We start from the raw sequence: 27,050 nt of genomic DNA, 5'->3' as shown, positions 1-27,050 counted from the left end.
TTGCCAAACTGGACAATTTTATTGTTTTTCTCATGGATCTCCCAGCCATTAGGGAATCACATCCCATCCGCATGCGGCTGCAGCCGCTCCCGCAGCACCACGGTTGCGCGTTGCCCCCTCGGCTGTGCCCAGTCATCTCTGACTGCGTGTGTATCAACTGTAGGGAAGTAATTCATTTTCTTGCAACATTAGAGGTGAATTAAACGCTGGATACTTGCTACCAGTCACTGGAGTAATTCTGCTCCTGAGTCCTTTCATGGCCTGAATGGAAGGAAGGAAGGAAGGGAGGGAGGGAGGGAGGGAGGAAGGAAGGAAGGAAGGAAGGAAGGAAGGAAGGGAAGAGGGAAGGAAGGGAGGAGGGAAATAAGCCCTTTCGAGACCACAGAAAATTGCAAAAGGATGTTTCTTCCAACCCGACATGACAAAATTAAATTCCAAGCTATTTAATGCATGCACGAAACGCCATAGAGGAACCCAGCCCGAGCACTCCATCCAGCACGACAGGGAAAGGGGTTCGGAACACAAGCATTGCTCCGGCACTAACTCAGTGCTTCCAGCTCCGGACTTCCAGGCGATTCCACTTAAATGTAACTACCGGGTTAAGGGTTCTCACAGATAGGGCTATCGCCAGCATTTCCATGGACACACAGCTACGGGAACACTGCGGTTATGATCACACGAACGATGGAGACCTTGGGAAGCCGCTGTCCCAGGGGGTTGGAGCCTGCTCAGTCCGCAGGGCACCAGGGCCAGGGTCCCAGCGTGGCCCCATCCCCTCCCCGCCGGGGGTCCCGCTCCCACCGCGGGCGCAGTGGCCTGGTCCGGCCAGTGGCATTTCAGGAGTGAAAAACCAGCCCCACGGGTGGGGGCACGGGGAGCCTCTGGGTTTGTCCTTAAAAACGGGGATTCACAGGTTACACCGTCACGAGGGTGATGCCATGCAGCCTGCCCACGGCCCAGCCCGCCTCAGACCGGCGTGGTTCGTCTGTTGGCCGGGTTGTTGTGCAAAGACTCCTTGAACTCTTTGGGGATGGAGTTATGGACCTGTAAAAAACCGTGGTCCCGCTCCGAGTTGAGCAGCGTCCCCATGGTAACCTTGGAGGGATCCCTGGAGAGGGTGAACATGGAGATGTCGGTGGAGGGGATGGTGCTGAACCCTTTGCTGATGGGCGACATGTCCCGGGAGCGGGGCTCGGTGGAGCGGGAGCTGGACCGCCGGCGGAAGCGGTACCTGTAGGGGGGGAGGCGGGTGAAGGCCGACTTCTTCAGCAGCTCTGAGTGGGACCTGGCGCGGATCTGGCGGTGCTTCTCGATGTACATGTGCACGGCGATCACCCCCACCATCTCGGCGATGATGAAGGACAGTGCTCCGAAGTAGAAGGACCAGCCATAGGAGTAGCTCTTCTTGGAGTCACTCTGCCCCGGGTCCCCTGCGTTGGCCGAGATGTAGACTATGATCCCGATGATGTTGCTGAGACCTGAAGCGGGGCACAAGCAGAACAGGTGGTCACCTGAGCGGCAGGAGTGGATGGGGGCACATGTCCCCACAGGGCACCAACCCTTCTGCCAGCACACTTGGGCCAAATTCCCTTGCAGACCTCTGCTGATGTCCCAGGATACCCGTATATTCCCTTACACCCAGTATTCCTGCATATTCCCGGATATCAGAAGGAAAGGAGGAACAAACACTATTTTGTCTAGAAAAGGGACATTTCAGGAACTGGTTGTGCTTTGCTTTGCCGAGCAGTGAACACATGAGCCCGGCTGGTGCCATGCAGCAGCAGAGCCAACCCGAGGGGCACAGGGGGATCCCCCCAGCATGAACCCCAGATCGCCATGGCCCTGGAAGCACAGGGAAGCTGGGATGGCTCCGTCTCTTTCCATTTCTGGTGGAGTCCTGAGGCTTTGTTTGGGACAGGGGCAGCCAGCGGGGCTGTGCCGCAGGCTGGGGAGAAGCTGGTGCATTCCCAGATTTACTTATTGAATCGATTATGTTCTCTCTGCTGTTTTCTCATCTGCATCAGCAGCTCCTGCCAGCCAAGGAGGGAGAGTCATTTGTCTTTTTGTGGGGAGAAGAAAAACAAAAAATAGAGCAGTTCCTTGAGACAAAGACATTGTCACGCGATAATCAGGGGAAGCATTGGGGAACAGCAGAGAGAAATGAGTAATCCAGCAGGAACGGCCTCTCCAGAGAGCAATTTCCACGTGGGGCTGCGGCAGCCCCTCTGCCTGCTCCTGCCGCTGCAGGCACAGTGCCCACTGACTGTCCAGGATGGAGGGCAAAGCCCCCAGTCCCTGTCCCGGTGGGATGGCTGCACTCCAGGAGCCCCTCCTGGGCTGCAACCCCCACACAGGCTCTGCTCGAGGCAGAGCAGGGGGTATACTTGAAGTCCTTGGCACAGTGACCATGGCCAGAGACCCCTGATGGTTTTTCCCTGCAATGGGGATTTTCCCACAGGGATGGAACAGCTCTCAAACCTCAGAATCTCTCTGTGCTGACAGCCTGGGAGGATCCACACCACACCTCCTGCTCCCCTGTGTCCCCCCAGGCTGGAGGAGCCACCTGGGAAGCTCCTACCTGCGGAGACGAAGAAGATGCCAGCGCTGAGGATGACGTTGTGTTTGCTCTTGTAGAACTCGCTGGCGGCCACACACAGGCCCCCGAAGAACAGCAGCCCCACGCTGAGGATGGGGAAGATGCTGGACGCTCTCACCGCACCTGTGGGACAGGGAGAGGGGCAGGATCAGCCCCCAGCACCCCCTGTACCAACACCAGCACCTGGGAAGGATTTGTGCAAGGGCACCCCTTGAGCTGCAAGGATGGATGGGGACACTCAGCACCAGACCCCACCACGAATCCTCTGCTTGTCATGGAATCCTGGAATGGTTTGGGTTGGAAAGGACCTTAAAGTCCAACCAGTCCCACCTCCTGCCATGGGCAGGGTCACCTTCCACTATCCCAGCTTGCTCCAAGCCCCTTCCAACCTGGCCTTGGACACTTCCAGGGATGGGCAGCTACAGCTTCTGTGGGCAACCTGTGCCAGGGCCTCCCCACCCTCACAGAGAGGAATTCCTTCCCAGTATCTCTGCTGTCCCTGAGCCAGCCCTGCAGATCCTGTGATTCCAGCCATAAAAACAGCATAAACCCCGAATTTCTATTTTTTTCCCCCCCTCTCCTAGGTTAGATCAAGGAATTATGTCTTCCAGCCTAGTCACACAGCCAGCACCATCAATTTACCTTCCCATTACCAAACACACCACCCTCAGGTTTTGGCTGGAGTGCCTCTGGAGTCTGGAGTGGCAGAAATCCCACAGATCTCACCAGGCTGGTGAGGAACTGCCAACCACATGGTCAGGAACCTCTCCCATAGGGCCCAAACTATCACAGCTGCTTTGGAAGTAAAAATTTACAAATTAACATACCTCAATTTCAACAAAAAGTAATTTTCCGATGTAGGGGAGGAACATGTTCAAAATTAACAGAATGCCAAGGTCCCAGAACCCAGCTGGGACAATGCTGTGACCCCGGTGCTGGGCTCCATCCCTCAGGATCAGCTCTGGCAACACTGACAGCAGTCACTGACTGGGCACTACACAAAGAAGGGACTTTCCTACACGGATCAGCTTCCAAAATGACAGTAGAGAGTAATGAATGCAGCAGATCACTACCTGCTGCACCAAAAATACACTGTGCCTTGGTTTGGACTCTCATGCCTCGATTAGGGCTGTTATTAAAGCAGAGAAATACAGGAAAGCTCCATTAAAATTCCACTCAGGGGGCTTTAAAATAGTCTTTTTACTTTTAATGTGAGAGGGGGTGGGAGAACTTCAACACTAATCTACTAAAACTGCAAAGCCATTTCATTAAACTCGTTCTCCTCTCTGCTGTGAGCAGAGATGTGGAAATTTGAGAGTCCAGAGCAACAACTGGATGAGCAGCAGCTGGATCAGCCGGGGGGGTTGGGGTTGAGCACCAGGCAACGGGCACAGGGCCCTTCTCCCGGGATTCCTTCCTGCCCCAGGAGCTCAGAGAGCATCCAGGGCTGCCACTGCCCCCCCTGCTGCCGTCTGTTGTTTGGAAACGCAGGGGTTGGGATGAGCCCTCAGCACGCAGGGCCCACAGTCTGGCACATGTGTGGCTCTGCATGTCGGGGGTGTCATTTGTGTCCAGCCTCTGTCACTGGTGCCTGGCACATGCTCACACATGTGTGTGCCCAGCACTGAGGGGACAGTGCCCCTTATCTGCAGGGTCACCCTCACCCAGCCTTGGGGCTGCCCATGCTTTCCCCTGGAAGAGGGGAAATTTAGGTGAGATATACAGAAGGAATTGTTCCCTGTGAGGGTGGGGAGGGCCTGGCACAGGGTGCCCAGAGAAGCTGTGGCTGCCCCATCCCTGGAAGTGTCCAAGGCCAGGTTGGACGGGGCTTGGAGCAAGCTGGGATAGTGGAAGGTGTCCCTGCCCATGGCAAGGGGTGGCACTGGTTGGGCTTTAAGGTCCCTTCCAACCCAGGCCATTCTGGGGTTCTGTGTGAAAGCCTGTGGCCCTGCCCCGAAGCTCTGCTGGCCCATGAGACAGGAGGCCCCACTTTTCCCAGGAAAGCTGCCAGTTCAGTTTCCCTCTGTCTCCCTGTGCTTGGCTGCCACCAGCAGAGCACATGGCAGATGCTCGTTGTGCCCTCCAGGCAAATCCAGCCTGGCTGGAGACTCGGGGAACAGGGACACCAGCACGGACAGGGCATGAACACGTGTCCCTGTGGTGCTGCACCATGGACCTGCAGGGTCCCAGTCCTCCATGGGGGAACACCAACAGACTCAGGCTGTGCAGCAGCTGCTGGAACCAGCTGTGGGGACAGCGAGTGCCAGGCCAACGTGCCATTAACATGTGGCACTGCGACATGGCACGGCCATGCTTGCATGACCCAGAGGGTCCTTGCTGCTGCACAAGGAGCCTGGGGGGCCGTAACCCCTCAGCCTTCTGCTGGGTGAAGCTGGAGGAGAGGAAGGGGGTGCCCTGCAGTGTGTGAGGGGACCCAGGGGATGTGTGCCATGGGGGAGCAGACTCACGGAGGAGATACTCGGCTGTGTCTTGCTCGTAGTCTGCATCCTCAGGGAAGTGGTCGATTTTCTTGCACACTCCTCGGAAGGTTCCTGGGGAGAAACAAGCCAGGAAATGCTCAGAACCCTGTGCTGGCCAGGATGTGCAGCAGCCCAGGGGCCTTCATGTTCTAAATGGGGACACTGAGACACAGTGTGGGACTGCTCTGGAGCAGCAAGGGGCAGGGAGAGGTGGGAGGAACTGCAGTATCTCCCTAGAGGAAGGGCAGCCCCCTCACCATCTTCGCTCTAGAGCATGTGGTCAGGTCATGCTGGCTCTGTCCCCTCTGCCATGGGACCCAGAAGGACCTGTTGCCAGGGACCAGGGCCCCAGACAGGACAAACCAACCCTCAGGGTGTCCTGCATGGTGGCATGCTCCCAGGCTGTGCTTGAGGGAGCTGAGCAGTGTGACAGGCATCAATTAAAGCCTGAAGATGAGGCTCCGGAGGAGGCAAGCTGTCATCCAGAGGGAGACACAGCATCCGAGGGAGAATTGCCTGCTCCCGTTGCTTTGGGAATTGTGGGAAAAGGGGTTGCACTGGGCACAGTGAGGACACGAGCTCCACAGCACAGCCCCCAGCCTCCTCCTCTTCCTCCTCCTCTCAGCTTTGGGCTTTCACCCACCTTCTCCCAGTACCCAGAGCCAGCAGACTCTGCCCCACACACCCCAGAGCTGCCCCCCACATGTCCCTTTGCTCTGCAGCCATCAGGCACTGCCAGAGCGGGGCTGCACCAATGGAGCCCTGGGCTGAGCAGGCATGGGCAGAGCAACACGCCCGGCTGCCCAGGGGAGGGGGCGGAAGGGGGACAGCCCCAGCTCCACAGCATCTATTCACACTCTGACATTCATTTTGTCTCCTTTACTCCCTCTGTTCACCAACTGATGCTCGTCGTCATGGCAATGCTGAGCCACCTGACACACAACTTCAGCCTCCAAACACACACCACAATAAGGCTGCAATCCCAAAAAGCCCCCTCTGACCTCCAAGATGCTCCGCAGGGAGGGAATCCTGCCCCTGGGAACTGCAGCTGGAAATGGCTCCAGCTGGATGAGGCAGCTGCTCGGGGTCCTGGCTAGGGACACAGCCCCCAAAGCAGCTAGGCCACGTGTCACATCCTCAGCCACCAGGTCCCTGTCCCCTGGTGACAGCAGATGCAACTCCATGTGTTCCTCTCCCAGCTTTACAGCTGGGCCTGGGTAAAGGACACTGGGATTGTATCTCAGGGGGACTTGCTCTGGCACCGGCTCAGCCACTTGCTCTGGGCACTCGCAGTCCCTGCCAATGCCTTACCTGGGTGTGCCTTCCCAGCACCCAGCTGTGCCTCCAGAGCTGGGCACAGCCCACGCCACCAGCATGGCTCGTGCTCTATGGACAGGCCGGACGGGCGGCTGCTGCCTCCTCCCAGCCACCGCTGCTGGTGCTGCCAGCAGTCGGGCTCCTCTCCCAGCCGGGAGCATGCCAGGCTGCTGGTTCCAGCACACCCCAACCTGCTCCTGAACCCTTTCCCAGCCCTGGCCATGCCTGTGCCATGGCTCCGTGCTGGGAACCTGAGTCACAGCCCCGGGTTTGATTCATCTGCAGCCGGGCAAGCGCCAGCACAGGCGGTGCTGCCGCCGGTACCCACTCCCCTCTCGGCTGTCTGGGTGGTGGATCTCAGTAATTTCCTCTCCCTATTAGTATGAATCCCAATTAGCCAACTTGGCTTATCGCCGCACTTCCCTGCCGGAGCCCAGCACAGCCGCAGCAAGCTCTGCGCAGCGCCAGAGGCTGTGCTGGGCACCCTGCTCAGCCGGCCCTGAGCCCCCTCGCCCACCCCAGCACCGGTCAGTAGGGAGGAACCAGTCCTGCCCGTCCCCTCCTTCAGCAGGAGGGGTCAGCGTGAGCAGCCCCAGCTCTGCCACCAGTTGGTGCCATCAGGCAGGTGCCACCTCTCTGCTCACCCTCCGCAGCTGCCGCAAGCCCCTGGCCAGGAGGGGAGCACGTCCATCCACCTTCTGCCCCAGCCTCACCCAACTGCAGGGCAGAGTCTCCATGTAATGGTCTCACCTTAATCCAGGGAATCCCCCTCCAGCTGGGAAACCTTCCCGGGCTTTTTGGGTATATCAGCAATGGGACCGTGGGCTGTGTGGTGCCTGCAGGGTGTCTCTGCCCGGCGGCCCCAGGCTCCTGCAGCGAGCCCTGCCTTTGGGTGACACCGGATTTAATTTGGAAGCGACGAAGTCGTACTTCACACTCTGCAGCCGCAGGTTTGTAACGGGCATCCCTCCCGTCCCCTCCCCTCCCCGCCCGCAGGGCTGTTTGCATCCCGCGCTCCGCGTGATCCTTCGATCCCTCTCATCCCCGCCAGCTCCGAGCCTCCCCAGCCGCACGCTGGATGCTGTGAGTGCCCCCGGAGCCCCCCAGCCCCAGGCGGAGGGCAGGGCTTGTGCTTTCCCTGCTCTGCTCACTCGTGCTCCGCTGTACGCGCGGAGCTCCCGCGCAGCATTTATCGACACATGCAGAAGCAATTAATTGATTTGATCTCAGGTTGTTTTCCTCTCAGAGCCCTTTTCCCCAGGGAGGGCTAGGGGGACGGGGAGGGGGTTGTGAGGGAAATACGGTTACAGTGGTGGAAATACAACCAAGAATATCGATCCCAGCCCGACGAGCCAGAAGACTAAAGAGCTCCAGTTCTGGTGTTAAAATCTCATTACTTTTCATCTGGTGGAACAGTTTTCCAGGGACCATTCTGGGTGTTACTGGTGTGTGCAAAGGAAGACTCAGGCTGAGGAGGATGAGCTGAGACCGCTCTTAAATGAGAACAAAATTCCTTTCTCCCCTCCTACTGGCTCAACCAGGAGTCAAGGTCACATTCCAGTCCTCAGCTCTCTGCTCCTCCCGATAAATCCGTGAGTTATCTCCCAAGTTGTGTCTTCCAGTAATGGCCTTCCTAAAGACACTGTGTTACACTGAATCCATCCGAAGGAAGTATAGGTCATTATGGTCTAAGTTCTCTGAAAATTAATATTTTGGAGAACCAGAGGTCGGAGCTGAGCTGGGAAGTGCTGGGGTAGGAAGGAGCCTGCGGCACAATCCCAGAGATGCTCAGGCTCTGCACTCCCTGAGTAACAAGAGCAAGATACCTAAATATCTCTGAGGGATTAAAACTTCAGGGCTCATCTTTTTTTACCTCCCACCCACCTCCCAGATGCTTGGAGAGATGGAAAGAAATTCATCCATATTCCTTCCCTTTCCTAGCTCCAGGCTCTGCAAGGGATCCTGAGGCTCTTTGCACAAGGCCCCTGGTGTGAGATTGCGGAGCTGCGGAGTTTTGGGTCTGTGTTAGCCATGGCCAGCACCCAGTGGCCACCGCACAGGGCTCAGCAGGTGGCACCAAACAGCTCCCGTGCCCCTGCGGAAGGCTGCAGGGGTCCCAGCCACCCCCCAGAACCCTGTTTGCCACCTGCATCATCAAATTTTCAACACAGCCTGGGTTCAAAGACACACAGCAGCTTAGAGGAGCATCAGAGAAGGCTGGTGGGATGGCTACAGGCTCTAGATCCACAGTTTGGAGCAACCCCACTGGAATTGCTGCTGGAGCTGAGGACAAGGGGTGTTCTCCACCAGGGCAGGGAAGCCTTGGGGAGCCAGGTGACCTGTCATCGCCATCCCACCATCTGTGTGACTCCTCAGGCCATTACTGTCACACGCATCTGTTGGCCCCAAGTCCACTGGAGAGCGGCTGAATGAAGGCAAAATCTGAGAGCCCCCAGCCCTGCTCTGGTGTTGGGATGGGTGCTGGGCTCCTCAACACCTGGCGGTGGGAGGAATCCTCCTCCTCCCCAGGACTGAGTTCTCCCGCAGCACATCCCCGTCGCCCCAGCAGCCCCACACCAGCTTCCCCCGGCGGTACCAGTGTAATCTGGCTCCATCTCCATTTCACACCCTCTCCCCCTCTCTGCGGTGGTGGCTTGTGGCTGAGCAGAGGCACCTACACAGATACGCCTGTTCTGAAGGACATTTTTTCCTGTTTTTATATACAAAAAAAAAAACCCCACCAGTGGAAAAAACCCAAGTCAGATGAAAGGAATGCAGGACCAAGGAGGTGGCAGAGGTGGCTCTGCTGTGCTGGTCGAGCAGAGGCCAGTGCAAGCACACACCTGAACACACATGGCAGGGGGGGAACCGAGCCCCTGTGCACCCCCACGGCTCGGCAGGGTGTGGGGAGCAGGAGATGCCCGTGATGGGCATCCCCACGGGGGACACGGTGGGCACAGCTTGGCACTCACACCACGGGTGGGCTGGGAGCTCCTGCCAGCGCCAGCCCGCGAGGTGCCAGTGATTGGCGCGTGGCACAGGGACTTCACTCCCTCAGCAGTGCTAAAAGGGAAAAAAAAAAGGGAAAAAAAAAATCTACATTTTGACAGTGACTCATCATCTCCCATTCTGGAATCTGTGGGGTTGGTGCAACCTACACAAGGCAGCTCAGAAAAGCAAAACAATTCTGAATAATAGAGAAGGAAAAAAAAGTTTGCAGCTGATGGGTAATTTCCAGCCCTTTGCTCTGAGGGTTTTCTCATTTTTTCTCATTAGAAAAGTAATCAGGTAACACTCTGGAGCTGCTTCCAGGGGCTCCCCCCACGCTCCCCTGAGCTTCCTTCCTCCCTGCATCCTTCCAACCTTCCTCCCTCTGTCCTTCCACACTGCTGGAGCTCATGGCAGGAAAACACCACACTCCTGGGAAGATGCTGGGATGGGGTAGGAAGGTGCAGGGGCTGAGGTGAGTGCAGGGGTCTGGGTGGCCCCTTCTCTGCTGTCCCCTCATGGCAGCTGGCAGACTGCTGTCCCCTCCATGGCACATGGCAGTGGGCAGCAGCTGCCGATGCCGGGAGCCCTCGGATGATGCTGGGGAGGAGAGCACTCATCAGCATGTCTTAGGAAATCATTTCATGTTTTATCTTTAACAGTGAATAAACATTGATTTTTATTTTAAAAGGTAATTGACATTCCTATGAGAGCGCAATGAGTGCTGGAGCAGCCGGAATCAGTGTAAATAAGCCATGTGCTAGAAATTAATGAGCTTCACTGACTGAGTTTATCTGTTTAAATTAATACAATTCTGGCAATTATAAAAAAATAATGATCTTTGGTTTGTTTGCTTGCTTGGAGACACTGATGGTAGGAGATGGGGCAGAGTGGGAGGCCTGGGCCCAGCCGAGCATCCCAGTGCCCGAGGTGCCAGGACCTCCCTCCGTGTAGCTGGAGCAGGATCCTGCTCCCCTTGTTTAATGAACATTTTAGATTTACTTGGGTTAACTGATGAGCTTCTGGGAAGGGTTTGCCTTCCAGCCTCCTCTTTGGCTGATGGTAATAGGGGCAGCCAGCTCAGCTCAGATTCCTGGATCCCACAGCTTTTACTAACAGGATGTGGAGAAGGCGGGTCTGTCCTGCAGGCTGGGAGCTCTGTGCTCGTTTGGCAAAGGGGGCTTGGGCTCATCCCCATCCTCCTCCCCTTTCCACCACTCCAAGAACTGGCTAGAGCTGACAGAAGCTCCTGGCCCAACTGTGGTACGAGTGCCTGATCTTTAGGGTCTCTTCCAACCCAAACCATTCCATGATTCCATGATCCCAGCTGCCAGCTGGATAATTAACGGAAGGATCCAGACACACTCATTTGTAGGAGTGAGTTGGAGCCACATGTTTCATGTCCAGAACAGTGGGGACAAAATATGCCCAATTGGGACCAGAGGGTAAACCAAGAGTCAAGAGTGTAAAACCTGGGATCCTCTGGTTAAACAAGCTGCCAGTAATTCAGACAAAGAGAATCTGTGAGTGTGGGTGCTCCGGTGTCTGCTCCCACCCTGAGCTTGGCAGAGGCCGGATCATCCCCAGGCTGCTTAAGCACCTATTTATACTAAGGAGGAGACAAGCTGCATTATGATGGGGAGCTGGAGGTTTCACTTCACCAATATTAAAATGTCCTCTGAATTTCTAAAAACCTATAAATGACAATTTCATAGCTGTGAAGCGTGGCATCCAGCACAGGGGAGTGCTATTTTCGATTCTGTGTTGACAGCTGAAAGGGAATGGATCACAGAATTAAAAACTAGTTGCTGCTCAAGTCCAAGCAATCACGGCTTGATTATGCTTCTTATGGGCACACAGAGGCGAGTCCAAGGCACCAGCACAGAATCCTGGAGCTTTGAGAGGTCAATTCACAGAGCAGAAAACAATTACAAGCCAAATCACTTAGGAGAATGGATTTAAGCATAAAAGCACAACTGTGTACAGAGAATGATTTAAGAGTGTTTTGCCTGAAAACTCATCACCATGACGGGAGTTTGCATTGGTTTAGAAACTGCCTGGCTAATAAGTAAACAGCTATAAAAATAAAAACAGGCCCAACAAAGAGAAGAAAGGAGATATTCATAACTCTGAATATAAATCAGCAACTTGGAATTGTAGAACACTGATAAAGGCTCAAACAAACAGCAGAAAAGCATCAAAACGTCCTTCCCCAGTGCATTGGGATGAGCAGCAGCAGCAGAAAGGAGCAGTGCCACCCCCCGTCACCAAACAACGCAGCAGCGTTAGTCACAGGCCCCAGAAATGTTAAATAACTGATCACAACCACGGCATTTCGCATCCAGCACATTCTCATCCCGGAGCCCAGGGAGAGCGGAAGGAGATGGCTGAGCAATCACCAGCTGTATGGAATGCTGCTTTGGGAAGGGCGAGGGTGGAGAGGCTGAGAGGCTGCTCTGCCCACCCTGCCTGGAGCAGGGCTGCTGCATCCCTTACGCTGCCCCAGGGGCTTGGGCTGGGACCTGATGGCACAAGCAGGGACTCAGAGCAAGGGGACCAGCCATGGACACAGAGCGACAAGGTCACCGGTCACACTTGCTTTGGTGCAGCCAGCAGCAGACTGGGGCAGGGACAGTGACCAGCACAGACACTGGCAGGTAATGGTCAGCCTGAGGGCCAAAAGGGAGATCCTGGTGTGGTGAGGTACAGCAGCCTGGAAAAAGTCTTACTCATGAAATCATCACAGAATCCCAGAATGGCCTGGGTTGGAAGTAGCCTTCAAGACCATCCAGCCCCACCCCTGCCATGGGCAGGGACACCTTCCACTATCCCAGCTTGCTACGAGCCCCATCCACCCTGGCCTTGGACACTTCCAGGGATCCAGGGGCAGCCACAGCTTCTCTGGGCACCCTGTGCCATGGCCTCCCCAACCTTAATATTCCCTATTTCAAGGTGAAGCAGCTGCTTAAATTTATGATCAACATCCTGGTCCGTGTTTGAAGGAGGGTGTAACTAAATTTGTCCCATAAAAAGAGGGCTCAGGGGCAGAGGCTCGGGAGGTGCTGGAGGAGCCCGGTGGGCAGTGAGCCCCTCTGTGCCCTCTGCACAGCCTGACCTCAGCCCAGCACTGCAGTTCCAAGGCTGCGAAAAGCAAATCATTCTCCAAAGGAGCCCCACAGTGCAGAATATCCAGGCTAAAAATATGTAAATGGCCATGAAAAGCACTGTCAGAGCTTCAGCAAGACGAGCCAGTCGCCAAAAGGCAATTTCGAATTTCCGAGCTCGCTGCACGAGGCATTAAAAAGGTCACTATTTCTGAAATAAGGATCTTTACAAATAAACACATTTGCCGAGGCCTCGGTGAGTCATGCCAGAGCGGAGCACAGAGCATTTCCACCCTAATGCTCCTGACAGGCCGGGAGCAGGGAGATCTTTTCATGTTTACAGTTCATCAATAGTTATTACAGCTGCACAGTCAATCTTTAAAGCCCATTTAGCCTGGGAGGAGGCTCGGCAGGTTGTTTTCCCTGAAAAAGTGATATTAAATTTATTATGTTCTTCCTCTTTTATAGCATGGATTTGAAGGTAAGCATTTGAAGTTCAAATACATGACTGCCATTCCAGCACCTGCCTTTTAAAAAAATATATCTATACTTGTGTCGCATCCTCCTGGTATAAATATTTGAAGTTTTCAGCTGATGTGCTAAAAGGGCCTCGATGCATCACAGCCTATTTATTCCAGGGAATACAGTGGGCATTGTGCTGCTGGTTTGCTGGTGTGGGAGAGAGGTGCTGGCACCCTGGAGCCACAGCTCCCTGCTCCCCTCCCCACTGGTGCCAGGCTCCCCCTGGCCGGGGGTGCGGGTCCGGCCCGGCCCCGCAGGTTCCGAGCGCATCCAGCACGGACGGATTTAGCTCCTGCCTGCCGGGAGGCAGCGCCGCCTCCTCACCATCTGCGGGAGGGAAGCAGCCCCGGGGAGCAGCTCCAACGCCCCAGATGGGGAAAGCGATATTCAGGAGTAGCACCATAGTTTCACTCTTAGCTTTTTTTTGGAGAACAAGAAGGGACTCTCCTGCAGACGGAGCATCAGGAGAGAACTTTGCTGGTGAACGAGTGAGTGACACCAGCCTCATCTTCCCCCTCCAAGAAATGAAAGCTGCCCTTTTGAGCTGCCCAGAAACCCAGAGCCATTCCCACAGCACAGCACTCGCCCTGCCCTGTGCGTTTGGGAGCCCCTTGACAGGACTGCACTGGCAGCAGGCTCCCTGCCTGGGCAGGGACAGGGCATGGTGCATCTCGTCCATCACACATCACTTTGGGATTTTACAGCACCAAAAGCCCCCAACACATGGCAGCCAGCTGCTCGAGGCCCCTGAAACACTCCGTGCCTCAGACAGCCCACGGGACTCATCTGTCTAAGGCTGTGATGTCCCCCCCACACTGCACCCTCCGGCCCCGGGAGCAGGACCCTGCTCCTGGCTACAAAGCTGCTCCACCCGGGTCAGAGCTGGGCAAACTGCTTCATGGTCCCTGAGCCACTTACACCATCACCTTGGCCATTAAACAGCCTCACCTTCCCCAGCTTCCCAAACCTGGCTCAAAGCACAAAATATTTTGCTAGAAAAAATCTGGGCTTTGAAACAACCCCAGGTCCATCTGGCCCTGCCATTCCAAATACCAAACAACCCCAGTTCCCCATGGCTCTGCCCTTCCAGGAGCCAATGAGAGCTCTGGTGGCAAGAGGAGAAACACGTGAAAGCCCCTGAGATGGTGAAGCAGAGAGCTTCACCATTCACCCAATGTTTTCCATCTTCCTCTTTTGCATTAAATCGCAGAGAGAGCCCATCCTGCTGCTGCTGCAGCCAGGTGCTGCTCCGCTATCCATCTTGAGGACAGCAGGAGTTCCCCCAGCCCCATGGCACTTACCTGGGGCTGCCCCTGTGGTTTTACTCACCTATTTTCAGCTCTGGCTCATCCCCAGGGTCTGTGGCGTTGCCCTCAGCCCACACCACACATCCATGCAGGGAGGGCTGTGCCTGCAGCAGCCTTTTAATGGCTCTGTCCCAGCTGCATGCAGCCCAGCAGCTCCACCTGCTTATCACTGAGGGCACCTAGCTGCTCTCTGGATGATGCACCGGCAGTTTGAGCTATGAGCTGGAAGGAGAATGGATGGTGAGCAGCCCTGAGGAGAGCTGGAGAGGGACTGTGGACAAGGGCATGGAATGACAGGACAAGGGAGAATGGTCTCCCACTGACAGAGAGGAGGCTTAGATTAGATACATGGAACAAATTCTTCCTTGTGAGAGTGGGGAGGCCCTGGCCCAGAGAAGCTGTGGCTGCCCCATCCCTGGAAGTGTCCAAGACCAGGCTGGATGGGGCTTGGAGCAAGCTGGGGTAGTGGAAGGTGTCCCTGCCCATGGCAGGGGGTGAAACTGGATGGTCTCGAAGGTCCCTTCCAACCCAAACCATTCCACCGTTCTGCGACTCTGTTATCCCCAATTTACGGGGGTGGTGGAGCACTGGAGAGACGCAGATCACAAGCATCTGCTCGCTTTGGGCGCTCAGCTGGAGCCTCGCAGATCCGGGGATTTCACAGCCCTGGAACAGGCTCTGCGCGGGAGGTGACGCTGCTGTCACAGCCCGGCCTGCGCCGCCAGCAGGGCTGAGCCCCCGCCCGAGGAGCAACTCCTGGGGGCTGATGGGGCGTTCTGCTTCTCCTATTTTATGGAAGACTTCTCTTCATCCCGAACGGGAGATCTGTTCAAACTGACACTGCAAGTTATTTCTAAAGAGTGACTGAGCTTGTGTGCCCTGACCAGCACAGGGCCGTCACCGAGACCCTGTATGAGCGGCACAGACGGTGTCACGCACACCACACCGGTGCTGGCTGCACGACGGGCAGCAGCTCCCATGGACCCGATGCCACCACGGCCGTGGCCCTGCACGCTGCAGTGGGCGCAGGGGCCGTTCCGTCCCCGCAGCCCCACACCGCGGTGTCCCTCGGGGCCCCGCCGAGCGCGGCGCCGGCAGACGGGGCTCAGCGGCGGAGGCGGCGGCGCGTCTGTCTCGCACCTCAGCCGTGCTGAGCCGGGACTGGCAGCGCAGCCGCACGGCCCCGGCTGTGGGGATGCACCGGAGCTCAGCCGGCGGCACCGGCCCTGCGGGGACGGGCTGAGCTCCCGGGAGCTGCTGCAGGCTGAGGGCGGGGGGCGGTAGCAGTGGCAATTGGGGCAGGTTGGGGCCATGTACAGAGTGTATTTAATGTTATTATATGCAATTATTTACAACATGCACACCACCTCCCCCAGCCTCGCTGCCCTCGCAGGGCCACGCTTCCGCTGATGGGAGACAGAAGCAGAAGCCCCGGCTCCTGCTCCTCCCCAGCTGAGAGGTCTCACACCCCGCTGCAGCTTTCCTGCTTCCTATGCAAGGCGCGACACTCTGATCCTTCTCCAGCTTCTCACACTGGAGAGAAGGCCAAAGACTGATGTACAGAGAACAATTTTATCTTTGGCTGGAGTGTGCTGAGGAGCGACAAGAGATTCTCCCAGAACGGGGAGAAGAAGCCTCGGGGCTGCGAGAGGCTCCCAATCCCCGGAGCAGCCGGGGCGGGCAGGGTGATCAGCCCGTGCCCATCTGGAGGGGTCCCCGCTGCCAGCCCGGTGGGGCCGGGTGGCACAGCTGCTGTGCCGTGATAAGGCTGCGGGGCTGAGCGAGGCTGCTCAGGCAAATGGAGGATTTGGCAAGGATGCCAGCATCCCGGCAGGAATGACTGTCTCAGCTGTCAGGGACACACAGCCGGGCCGGGGCAGGGACAGCTGCGGGGAGGTCACAGTCTGCCTCGCCAAGTGACAGTGACCTTTCCCATCCAGGCAGCAGCCCCGGGCCGGCTCGGGCAGGAGGCACCCGGTGCAGCCCCTTGCAGTGCTCCCGTGATGACGTTGTGTGATGCGATCGGGGATGCTGAGGTATCACATAGAGAGCTGCAAGATGTTGGTGTTCAACACCCAGCTGAGCAGCACCGGCCTGGCCTGAAGGGTTCCTATTTCATGTTAGGATGGAACCCAGCCTCTCCAGGGGGATGGAGGTGCCGTCTCTGGGACCAGGGAAGTTCTGCAGGACACGAGCCGCTTGATGACAGTGCCAGCAGCACAAGCCAAGACTGATTTTAATAAGTTAAATCAGGCACATCTCAAAAGGGCCATTGCTTGTTGGTAATCTCTCTAGGGGTGCTCTCCCCTCCCCTCGTGATTCCAGGCACGAACTGATATTAAAGGTATAATTAGAGGACAATTAGCAAATTACCAGTGAAATTGTAACTGTGACCGTTCGAGAGGCATGAACACAAATGTCACCCTCAAACACCACCTTTCATCACTGCTCACTACTGCCCAAGTCCCGCAGGGTGTATCACCAATACCAACACCCTCGTGGGTGTCCAGCGACCCCCAGAAAGGCTGAGGGGGTCACATGTCCCCCCTTGCTCCCTGTACCCATCCCGGCACTCCTGTGCACCCCAATTCTCCTCCTTCAATACACACCACTTGGCAAACAGCAAACACACAGAGCCCTAGGGAGAGCGACAGGATGGTACAAGGGGCTGACCTGCTCCCCAACCTGCCCAATGGCCTCCCTGCATCCTGGCATTTCCACAGGACTGTATTATTAAACACCACCATTCCCAAGGACCTGACACAGGAGCAGCTCAGCCTCCCTCTGCTGCCCAACAGCACGAGATTTGTCTTTACATTGTGGTGTCAGAAGATAAGAAACAGGCAATATCTGAGAAAATCATCACCCCCTATCACCTGCTCAGCAGCCACAATCCTTCCTCCTGCTTCTCCCTGCCATGACTGTGAAAATCCCTGATCAAGCACAGCTACTCACCAGTGAGTGAGGGATTCCTGCAGTGTTCAGGGGATGAGTGAAGCCCAGCAGTCCTGACACAGCTCAAAAAGGACCAAAAGCCTATTGCAAGAAGACCCTCCACTTCTCCTCTGGGCAAGTGATCATAGAATCTTAGAACCCCCAAATGGTTCGGGTTGGAAGGGACCAAAAGGCACAGGACAGTTCAAAGCATGCAGCATACCCTGGCCTGGACTTTTCATTCTGAAGACACTTCAATACCTGTTGCAGGTAGAAGGCTGGGAAATCACAGCAGTGTGGGATCAGAACATTCCGCAGCCATCCCCGGAGCCCCGGGCTGACCCAGAGCCGGGCCAGGGGCGGTGTTTCCCAAGGGTTGTGTAACAGGTCCCGGTGCGGGATGCAGCCCCTGCTCCTCCCCGGCACAGCCTGCGGAACCTTCCTTCCGCCGCAGAGCTGGCAGCACACACACGCCGAGGGAGAGACATCTGTTGTCACCCCGGCACTGTCATTCTTTATCACTGCAGGTGTCTTCTTAATCAGAGCCCTTATCTGGAGCTGCTGCACTCCCCGAGAGAGCCGCGGCTCCTCACAGCCCGCGTGGCACTGCGCAGAGCAAGCGGCTCCCCACTCCTCACCCCGAGTAAAGCTACCCAAAACCTCTGGAGCCGAGCCCACCAGCCAAAGCAAACCCACCTGGGACCCCTCAGGAGGGACGTGAACACCTCCCTCCTCTCCCCACCGAGCACTAACCCAAAATGCATCCACTAGCTTCAGGGGATCTCCTTCCGAGGGTGACTTGAAAGACTGAAGTGGGTTGTAGGTGTTGCAGCCCAGCTTCAGCCCTTCTGGAAAGGGAGTGGGGCAGCGGGCAGCGGGCAGGACCCCTCCCCACGTCCTCCCCATCTCCCGGCGGGCACTTTGCGGGGACTCAGGACACGGGTGGGCGCCTTTCCCCTCGAATGCCTTGGACTGACCCAGCCCCGGCACCCGCCAGCACTGCTGCGTTGAATGACAGTGGATCCCCGGCAGCTGCCTCCTGCCAGCGCCGTGAGTCAGCCAGCGGCACTTGTCAGCAGGTGAGGCAGGGAAGAACCGCCCTGCCAAGTGGGACCCCTCGGGCAGCAACTGAACAACCCCTCCACACTTTCGGATTAGTGCATTTATATAATTTTAAGAGCATTTTTGATTTTCCCGAAAAAGGAGGTTAATGTCTATTTATGAAGTGCACGCTGTGTTCATTAAAAATCCATGGTGAAACCCATGTGAACAGGAACCACGAAGATGCGAGAAGCCCTGAGCAAGATTAACGCTCGGCTGCCTCACCTCATCCCGAACAGCAGAGCATGACAGGTCTCCACACCTGGTCTGTCCCCTGTGCAGAGCACAGCGTGCCCAGCAGGGCTGTGCCAGTGAGGATGGGAGGGCATCACCCTGTGGGCCAGCGGGGAGGGTGCTGGGAGACTTTCCCAGAGCCGTGTGAGGTGAGCACCGCTGAACTCACCTGGCTTCACGTTATGAAGGGCAAGACTCACGCTGAGAGAAGGGATTCACCAAAGGCCACGCAGCTCTTGGCAGTGGAGCTGGGCATCGCTCCCTGGCTGCTCCAGCAAACGTCATCCTGGCACCTCCTGGCCAGTCCCCACCTCGCTGGGAACGGGAGGATCTGGCATCCAACCAGATGGGGCATCCTCCCCAAACCACAGCTACCCGCAGCCACCAGCACTGGGGCTCGCAGCCTTCGTTAGCCATCCCTAATTATTTACAGCCGGCATGGAGCCAGTGACCTTGCACGGGAAAAAAAACCACTTGAGCCTCATTCAAATTCAGCCTTCCACCTCTATTACACGGGAACAGCTCCGGAGATGACAGGCTCTGCACCACGCCTATGCAGCAGTAAAATGCCTGTTTCTGAGCTGTTCACAGCATACATTTTACTCATCACGTGCTGCTCGCAGGCAGTGAGGGAACCGACTCTTTAACCCACCCCACAAGTCAGGATTTTTGCCCAGGAAACACTGCAGCATCCCAGGAGGGTGAATTTTGCACCCTCTGCTCAAAGCAGAGCTGGTGGCAGTGAGCTGAGGTGCAGCTCCTCCCCGGACACTCTTCAAACAGCCGTGGAGCTGGAGGCACGGCTGCTCGGAGCCACGGTGCCAGCTGGCAGTGGCACGAGACCCTCTGTGTCCAGAAGGATTCTTATGACTCGTGGCTTTTGGCCATGTGCCACAAGAACATGGGTCTGGAGCAGCCTGAGGGTCCAGCCAGCCTCATTTCCATCTCCATTAGAGGACAGTAATTCATGTTTATGCAATACATCCTCCACCAAGGCGAGGCTCAGGGATTCCCTAAATCCAAGCTTGTGCCTGGGTGTTGTATGTGACCCCTTGCAGAGCCCCGTGTCCAGGGCAGGTGTTCAGCGCTGTGTGATGGCAGTGCCAGGGGCTGGGCTGTCCCTGCTCCAGGCTGTTCTGATGGGAAGACTCTCTGGGTGTCAAAGTGCAGCCATCAGGTAGTCTCAAACAGGTAAGTGTCTCTCTCCACCTTCATCCATCACCTCACCACATCCTCCATTTCCATCACACACGAAAACTCGATGCCTCCCAGCCCTCAGATAACAAAGAGCGAACAACCTCTTTCCACCACCTCCCCAAACCTGCCTTGCTGCACCAGCCCCACCTCCCCCTGCATCCCCTCCAGCCCACACCGACAGTCCCCACCTGTGCACCCCTGCCCCACAGCCGCCATCCCTGGGCACTCCTCACGGGCACCCTCAGGCAGAGCCATGGCCGGTGGCATTGTGGGGAGCCATGCCAGGGGTGCTGGGCCTCTGGGCAGGGTGGTCAGTGTGGTCAGAGTGGCTGTGGAGGGCAACCTGGCAGCCCTACCACACCATCACCAGCACTGGCACTGAGCTGGACCGGGCGCTGCTGAGAAGTGGCACGTTGGGGTGGTGATGAGAATCTATCACAGACACTGACCAGACAGAGGAACAGGATGAGCAGCTCCTTAAATACCTGCCTATAATGAGTAGCGAGAAAAAGTGCTCCATCATGGGTGATTGCAATCTCAGGGACATTTGCTTGGCGCTTTTAAAAATTAAAGATAATAACTTTCTAACAGAAACAATCTTGCTGTCACCTTGGGGAAATTCTCTGCTTGGCCTCACTCAGAGGGCTGAGAGGAGCTGGAGGCGGGGGAAGAGCTGGTGCCTGGCCAGGGCAGCCGCTTCCAGCCCAGTTTAATGACTTCTCTGCGACCCAGCTCAGCTCAGCGGAGCCAAAACCAGCCATGGACAAAACCAACAGGGGAAAACGGAAATTCAGGATCAAGGGCAGGTGCTTTCCTGCACCTCACACCCCTGCCAGGCCTACTGCAAAGGGCAATGGAAAATGGAATTAAAAAATTAAAAATCAGGGACTTTGATGTGGAAAGTAGCAGGCCACACACGTGGCTGATGGGAGAAGCTGATGGGATCAGTTAAAATAAACCTGCAACTGAAAGGTCAAGGCAAAACAAGGAGGAATTCTTTCATTGTGTTGGAAGGAGCTTTCCTGAAGGTGTAAACCAGCACTGGATCATGACGGTGTAACTGTCAGTCACGGAGCAGAAGTGACACATGCTTATTTATTCATCAGATACTTCTGTTCTGTACTTGGAGACAAATAGGTTCCTGTATTCTGGCAGGAGCTGGGGGGATGCTATACAGCAACTGCAAAGTGTAAACATGGAATCAGGAGGACTAGAGAACTTCCTCCCAGGAGCATTCAGAGAATAAGCTGAGAAGGCTTCTGAAGATCTAAAATGGATTTTAATAAACCTTGGCATTCTGTTGAATTTCTAGAAGACAGAAGAAGCTGGTTTAATGCCAGGAGTGATGTGATGGGCAATGGCAGGAGCTGTGTCCCCAGCACCGCCTGTGGGTTAGCAGAGGTGGGAACGGGGGAGGAGGCAAATGTCAAACAGCCTCGTGGAACATAGATTTACCAAAATTCATAATTTTTTCTTGATATAGTTACAAATTCAGTTGATAAAGGAAGTCACTAACATAATACATTTAAGAGTTCCACAGGGTATTTGATTTAGCTCTCCTGAAAAAGTTAAAGACCTGTATTATGCAGAATCAACAGCGCTTTATTAAGGGGACTGGGAGCTCACAGAGACAGTCCCTGTCATCCAAGGGATGTTCCTGCACAGGATCTGCTGTTACTAGGACAGTGCTGAGCTATGACAACATCTTTATTTGAGAGTATTGAATAAAACATGAAATAATTGGGAGTAAAACAGGGCAATGGCAGAGAAAAGACTGATGGGAGTATTGATGAATGAGGAAGGTGGGTCAGGCAAATTTGGGCAGCTCGGTACCTTGGGCTCATTCAGTGATGGCCATCTCTGTACAGCCAGCTCCAAGGATTAAGAGCGAGGAACCAGGAGAGCAAGTTCCAGTTTGGGGGCAGGAGATGCTGCTCAGTCCCACCAGATGGGCTGGGGGCCCTGCCACCCTGGGGCTTCCCTGTGAGGGGCTCAGTGACCTCAGTGTACAACCAGACTCACAGCAGGCAGAACAAAGAGCCCGCGTGGCTACGGGAGACCCAGGTACCAAAGATTATTGATTATGTTCAAGGGGAGTTTGAGGAGCTCATGAGCTCTCCAATGGAACCACCAGCCCAGGGACACGGCTGATCACCCTCAAGTGCAGCCTCCAGGAGTGACCATCCATCCACCACTGAGCCATGCAGGAGCTGCAGGTCAGGTGTAGAAAGTACTGGGCAGCGTCCTGGGGGCTATGGGGTCAGCTGATGGTACCTGCAATATTATGTTTAAATCCAGACAGGATCATCCCAAAAGACCAGCCCTGAGAGGTCTCCAGGTTCAGCAGGGAGGAACTGCTGGCTGGAAAAGGCTGTGCTGGAGCTGCTGTGGGGGACACTGGAGGGGCCAGAACGGGCCCAAGGGGGACAGCTCAGCCAAAGGAAAGCTCTGGGACAGAAGATATCTGTGTCCCCTGCAAAACACCCCACGTCCCACCCCAGAGGAATGCAGGATGCCGAACATCCTCTGTGAGGGAGGCAGGCAGAGCAATGCTTGGCCTCCTCCAGAAATGACAGAGCACTTTATTCTGATGAGAGGAATGAAGGAGGAAAGGAAAAGTACTACATCGCCTTAAAATATGGTATTTTGAGCAGCCTTGGCCAAATCCTCCTGCTCCTTCTGCCTGTTTCAGATCCGCATGATGCCATGGAGCTAGTCCCAATCTACACCACGCAGCAGGGAGGACACAGAGCCTCCCTGCATTTAATGATGCTGCATTTAATGATGCTGAATTTAATTAAGTTTGATGAAAACCAAAGTTCTGTTAGTTTCTGAAAAACACCACCAGCCTAAGCAGCTATTTCTCAACTTCAGCTCTCTCCCCAAAGTGCCGTGTGCTTCCCTCCCTTCTGTACCAACACAGCAGGCATGGAGGAAAGCAAGTGACACTGAAACAGCCACGGGGGACATGCACTGACCAGTGCAGCTCACACCTCAGCTGGACACACGAGGGGACACCTGCCAAGCGTTCACATACTGTAAAAGCAATAATCAGGATCCAAACGCTGCGATTCCAAGCAGACTATCCCTCAGTCTGGAAACACCTGCCTGGGCTCCAGATATTGAGTCAACTGCTAATTTGTGTTTCCCAGTGTGGGCGTCTCTCCATGGGTCTGCGGCGGCTCCATTCAGGATTTATCCGCTCTCGCCGATGGGCTTGTGACGCTCACGTGGTGCGTGGCTCCCACGCAGGCGCTGCGCCGGGACCGCCAGGGATGCTCGGAGCCGGCGCTCACGTCGGGCAGCTTCGTGCTGAGCCACGCGCGCCCGGCCGCCGGAGCCACGGGGGCTCCACGCGCAATTCCTCCCTCGATACCCGCGTTCAGCCCCCGCTGGCGGCGGGAAGTTCAGGGCTGAGGCGGTTCCCAGCGGGCAGGGAGCTCTGCTCGGTGCTAAAAGCGTCTTGTGCACCGCAGGAGAACCGGCCCCTGCGGCACACCGTGCTCGGTCCCGGCACCGGGGATGAAGCCTCTGTCCCTGTTTCAAGCCCGATACAGTGAGCGCACAGAAATCAGGAGGCAGCAAGGCCCTGCAGCAGGAATCACCCAGGACCTGCTGCCTGTAACAGGTACAGGGTTCGGCCCCCAGCGCTCCCCCGGCCGGGGGGGTCCCCAGCCCCCGCCCCAGCACTGTCCTTCCCCCGCACCGACGCGTGAGCCCTGCGCAGCTCCGCTGGGGGAAGTTTTCCCTTCCCAGCATCGCACGGGTTAACAGCCTGCGAGGCGCCTTTCTCCTGCAGAATCCAGGAGGGTGGTAAGCAGCCCCAGCACGTCCCCCCAGCACCATCGCAGCCCCATATGCTTCCCCCGAGCACAGGCTGGGACCCTCCCTATCCCTGACGGGGTGCTGCAGCCCCCGCAGCCCCACTGCCACCCGCACCCACACGCAGGGGATGGCGGAGGCCGTGCCCCGCATGAGGCCTCGGTGGTGCTGCAGGTACGGCCGCGCAGCCCCGCACGGCTCCCACTCCCACTCCCACTCCAGCAGCACTCAGAGCACCAGCTCGGGGTGGGATGTGGAACAGGCAGTGCTGAGCCCACGGTGAGCCCATGCCCTGCTGCTTCTAGCCCCGTGCCCAGGCTCAGGGTGGTGGGCTGTGATCCAGCTCTGAGCTCTGCCATGGCACTGCCAAGCCCTTTCCCGAGGGAGCTGTGCCCAGGGCAGTGGGGCCTCTCTGGCTCCTTCCAAAGCAGTGATCGATCACAGTGAGGGAAACATAAAACATTGGCTGGAAAAAAAAAAAAAAATACAGGTAGCAAACCGAAGAATTTTGGAAATTACTCATGCCTCCAGTGATCCCATCTTTCACATCCCTGGCTCCTGCCTCCTTGGCTCCCTCAGCCCAAGAGGGGAGACAGACTATCTCAAATTATTTATTATGGAATTAGAGCATGATCCAAACCCTCCTTGAATCAATAAGAAAGCTCTGACTGACTTCACTGGGTTTAGGACCAAGCACCAGGAACAGACAGGGTATTTCTGCATCTGTGGCCGTGACTCACCGAGAACTTTCCAACGTGGAGGAGCAGCTCAGCACCGTGGCTCGCCTGCCCCCACCATTGGAGGGGTCGCTCCTGGACTGGGGCAGTCAGACACCCCCAGGGCCCCACAGGACAGTGGGGCAGGTTCACCTGAGCACACAGGACACCCACTGCTGCCACTAATTGTAAAAGTTAGGGCCCAGGGTGATGCCATCGGCCATTTTTTGCTGCACAGGTACCAGCACCTGGCTCTGTTAAAGCTCATCTTTAACCACAGCCTGTGGGTGCTCAGAGACACCTCACCCAGCAGCTCTGGGGCAAAACTGCCCCAAATTGTGGCCTGTGCTGCAGGAGGGCGGCAGCTGCTGGGGCCTCGCCAGACAGGCACTGCTGCGGGAGGGAAGCAATGGGGCGAAGTGGCGAGGCCGGGCAGGCAAGAGGTCGGCCGTGGGGCAGCCGTGGTGGGGCAGCCCCGCTGTGGGACCGCCCAGCCGTGGGGACGGAGGGACGAGCTGCGGTGGGGCAGCAGCAGCCCACCTTGCCCCGCTGTGCTGCTCAGAGGGAAAGGGCTGGCGCTGGTGCTGGGGCTCGGTGATGAAAACGCCGGGTGCGGTGGGTTTCCCCCTGGTGACAGGGACGCGGTGCCGCCGGAGCCTTGGAGAGGGGCAGCAGCCGCGGGCCTCTCACTCACACGTTCCTGATCAGGAGAGGGACCTGTGGCCCCTCAGCCCGGAGCTCCCCGGGAGGACACAGCGCGTCTGCCGCCGCCAGCGCTGGTCCCCAGCACGGGGGGACCCCGCAGACCCGCTCCCCCGGCCCCCACGCCCCGCGTGGAGCAGCCCCCGTGAGGTTCCACCTCGGTGCCACCGCGAGTGCCCGAGGAGGGGTGCGGAAGGCGGCAGCGGGGAGCGGCGGGGCCGCCGGGCCGGGGGACGCTCGGATGGCGGGGGGATGCGCCGCTCGCCAGGGGCCCGGATCTGGGGTGGGGGGTCCCGCGATGCAACCCTTCCCCCGAAGTTTTGGGGCCGCGGGGGTCGGTACCTTCCAGGCAGCACGTCCTCCAGAGCCCCGAGTGGGTCATCACCTCCTCGTTCTTGCGGCTCGTGTCGTTGTCGCTCATGGACTTAGTCCTGCACACGCCGCGCGAGTAGAGCCAGTAGTCAGTGCCCACGGCGATGGTCATCAGGCTGAAGGCTGCGAAGGCTCCCACCGTGGTGACGAGCATCTGGACGCCTCTGTCACACATCCTCATGCTGCTTCATCCTCCGGCGGCGGCTCGCAGGGGAAGGGCCGGCGCCGCCGCCCGCCGCCCGCCGCCTCATGCCCCCGCGGCCGGCGGAGAGCCGAGCCCCCGCGGCGGCGCGGAGCGGGGCGGCCCGGCCCCGGGGAGCCCGGCAGGCATGGCCCGAGCGCAGCCCGCGGAGCGCAGCAGCCCAGCCCGGCGGAGCGGCTCCGCCGTGCGCTCCCGCCGCCTCTCCCGGCGCCTCCCCCGCGCCGCCCGGCCAAGGCAGCGGCGGGGGGCGGCGGAGGCGGGGGGCAGCGGGGGGCGGGACCCACGGGGGGCTGCGCCGCCGGGACACCGCCCCCCGCCCGCTCCGACCGGCCGGCGGCGGGGACAGCGACCGGCACCGGCACCGGGGGGACGGGGAGCAGGACGGGAAACCCACCCCGGGGTGCCGGGACTGGGCGGAGACCGTGACCGTGACTGCCCCGGGAACCCCACCCCAGGACGCTGGGATCGGGGACTCACCCGGCAGATCGGGAGAGGGACCCTACAAGAATACCTGGACTGGGCGGGGGGACCCCACCACTGGGTGCCGGGACTGAGCGGGGACCGACACCGTGACCGTGACTGCCCCAGGGACCACACCCCGGGATTCTGGGACCGGACCGGGACTGTCTTGGGACCTGGACCGGGTGGAAGTCCCCTCGAAGTGCCAGTACCGCCCCAGGGACAGTCACCCACCCGCACCAGCCTCCCGGCACGGGGCCGCTCGATTCCCTGATTCCCCCCACCTTAGTCCGTCCGGACCCTGAGCTGCTGCACCAGTACCGGTGGGGCAAGGGGCTGGGGGCCACGCACCCACACAGCGGACCCCAGAGAGGGCAGAGCACCTGCCCACGCTGATACGGAGCTGTCCCTGCCCCGGCTACACCGGTGTTTATCCCCTGCCCAAGAGCTGGTTCAGCCTGAACGCCCCTTGTAAACGCAAGCCACTCCTGAACCATTCCCAGCAGTTAACCCCCCTGCCTTCTCCCTCTCCGCTGTCTCCTCATCTCCCTGAAACATCCCTCACCCGGTTGGATGAGCCCATGACTCACGCAACCTTTCCAACAAGCCCTAGAATACACTTACCTCTGGAATTGACGGTCCTGTAAGGGCCACGGGTGAGACAGGAAAGCGAATGATTTATACGACGGCGTGTACTTCCCCAGCCCTCATCTGTATGCACTCACATGGAAATACTAGTTATTTACTCCAAAAAGGCAAACAGAAAATTATGAAAGTACTGAGAAATTAAGAATGCGAAAATTAAGTAGCTCCTCAACCTGAAATCACCGTCTGTGCTGCTCCCCAGGCAGGGCACGCTGATTGCTGCCCCGCTGCGCTCTCTCCCCAGCTTCCCGCTGGCTCCTGGCTGTGGATCACCCTGGTTCATTCCCTGCTTCCCCACGGGCCCTGTGCTTGGTTCCCAGCTCAGGCTGGAGGCGGTGCAGCTCTGCCCAGG

At 57.4% G+C, this 27,050-nt stretch overlaps 1 protein-coding gene and 1 long non-coding RNA gene across 3 annotated transcripts; both read right to left on the bottom strand.

Annotated features, from left to right (window-relative positions):
• CACNG3 (calcium voltage-gated channel auxiliary subunit gamma 3) lies at positions 1-27,050 on the bottom strand. 2 transcript variants are annotated; one of them, XM_048320992.1, is made up of 6 exons: positions 26,872-27,050; positions 26,678-26,764; positions 25,363-25,556; positions 5,065-5,148; positions 2,579-2,719; positions 1-1,478 (listed from the first exon to the last, which is right to left on the bottom strand). In XM_048320992.1, the coding sequence occupies exons 3-6, from the start codon at positions 25,544-25,546 to the stop codon at positions 967-969; spliced, it is 921 nt and encodes a 306-aa protein (XP_048176949.1). In that variant the 5' UTR covers positions 25,547-25,556; positions 26,678-26,764; positions 26,872-27,050; the 3' UTR covers positions 1-966. The 2 variants fall into 2 exon arrangements, with proteins under 2 accessions (XP_048176949.1, XP_048176948.1); XM_048320991.1 differs by lacking the exons at positions 26,678-26,764; positions 26,872-27,050 and having other exon boundaries at positions 25,363-25,663.
• On the bottom strand, positions 20,857-25,356 carry LOC125334285. The gene is made up of 2 exons (XR_007207109.1): positions 24,343-25,356; positions 20,857-24,068 (listed from the first exon to the last, which is right to left on the bottom strand). It is a non-coding gene; the product is annotated as an uncharacterized LOC125334285 (long non-coding RNA).

This window comes from Corvus hawaiiensis, chromosome 16 (assembly GCF_020740725.1).
Source record: "Corvus hawaiiensis isolate bCorHaw1 chromosome 16, bCorHaw1.pri.cur, whole genome shotgun sequence".
Classification (NCBI taxonomy): domain Eukaryota; kingdom Metazoa; phylum Chordata; class Aves; order Passeriformes; family Corvidae; genus Corvus; species Corvus hawaiiensis.
Note: the sequence above shows the minus strand (reverse complement) of the source record. Positions and strands in the feature narration are given on the sequence as shown.

Bases quoted from the DNA above. Each gene is read 5' to 3' on its own strand.
- CACNG3 (XM_048320991.1), bottom strand. From the start codon at position 25,573: ATGAGGATGTGTGACAGAGGCGTCCAGATGCTCGTCACCACGGTGGGA. The intron at 2,720-5,064 runs GTGAGTCTGCTC...CCTGTCCCACAG, and splicing joins CACAGCCGAGTATCTCCTCC to GTGCGGTGAGAGCGTCCAGC. The intron at 1,479-2,578 runs GTAGGAGCTTCC...GCCCCGCTTCAG, and splicing joins CATCTTCTTCGTCTCCGCAG to GTCTCAGCAACATCATCGGG.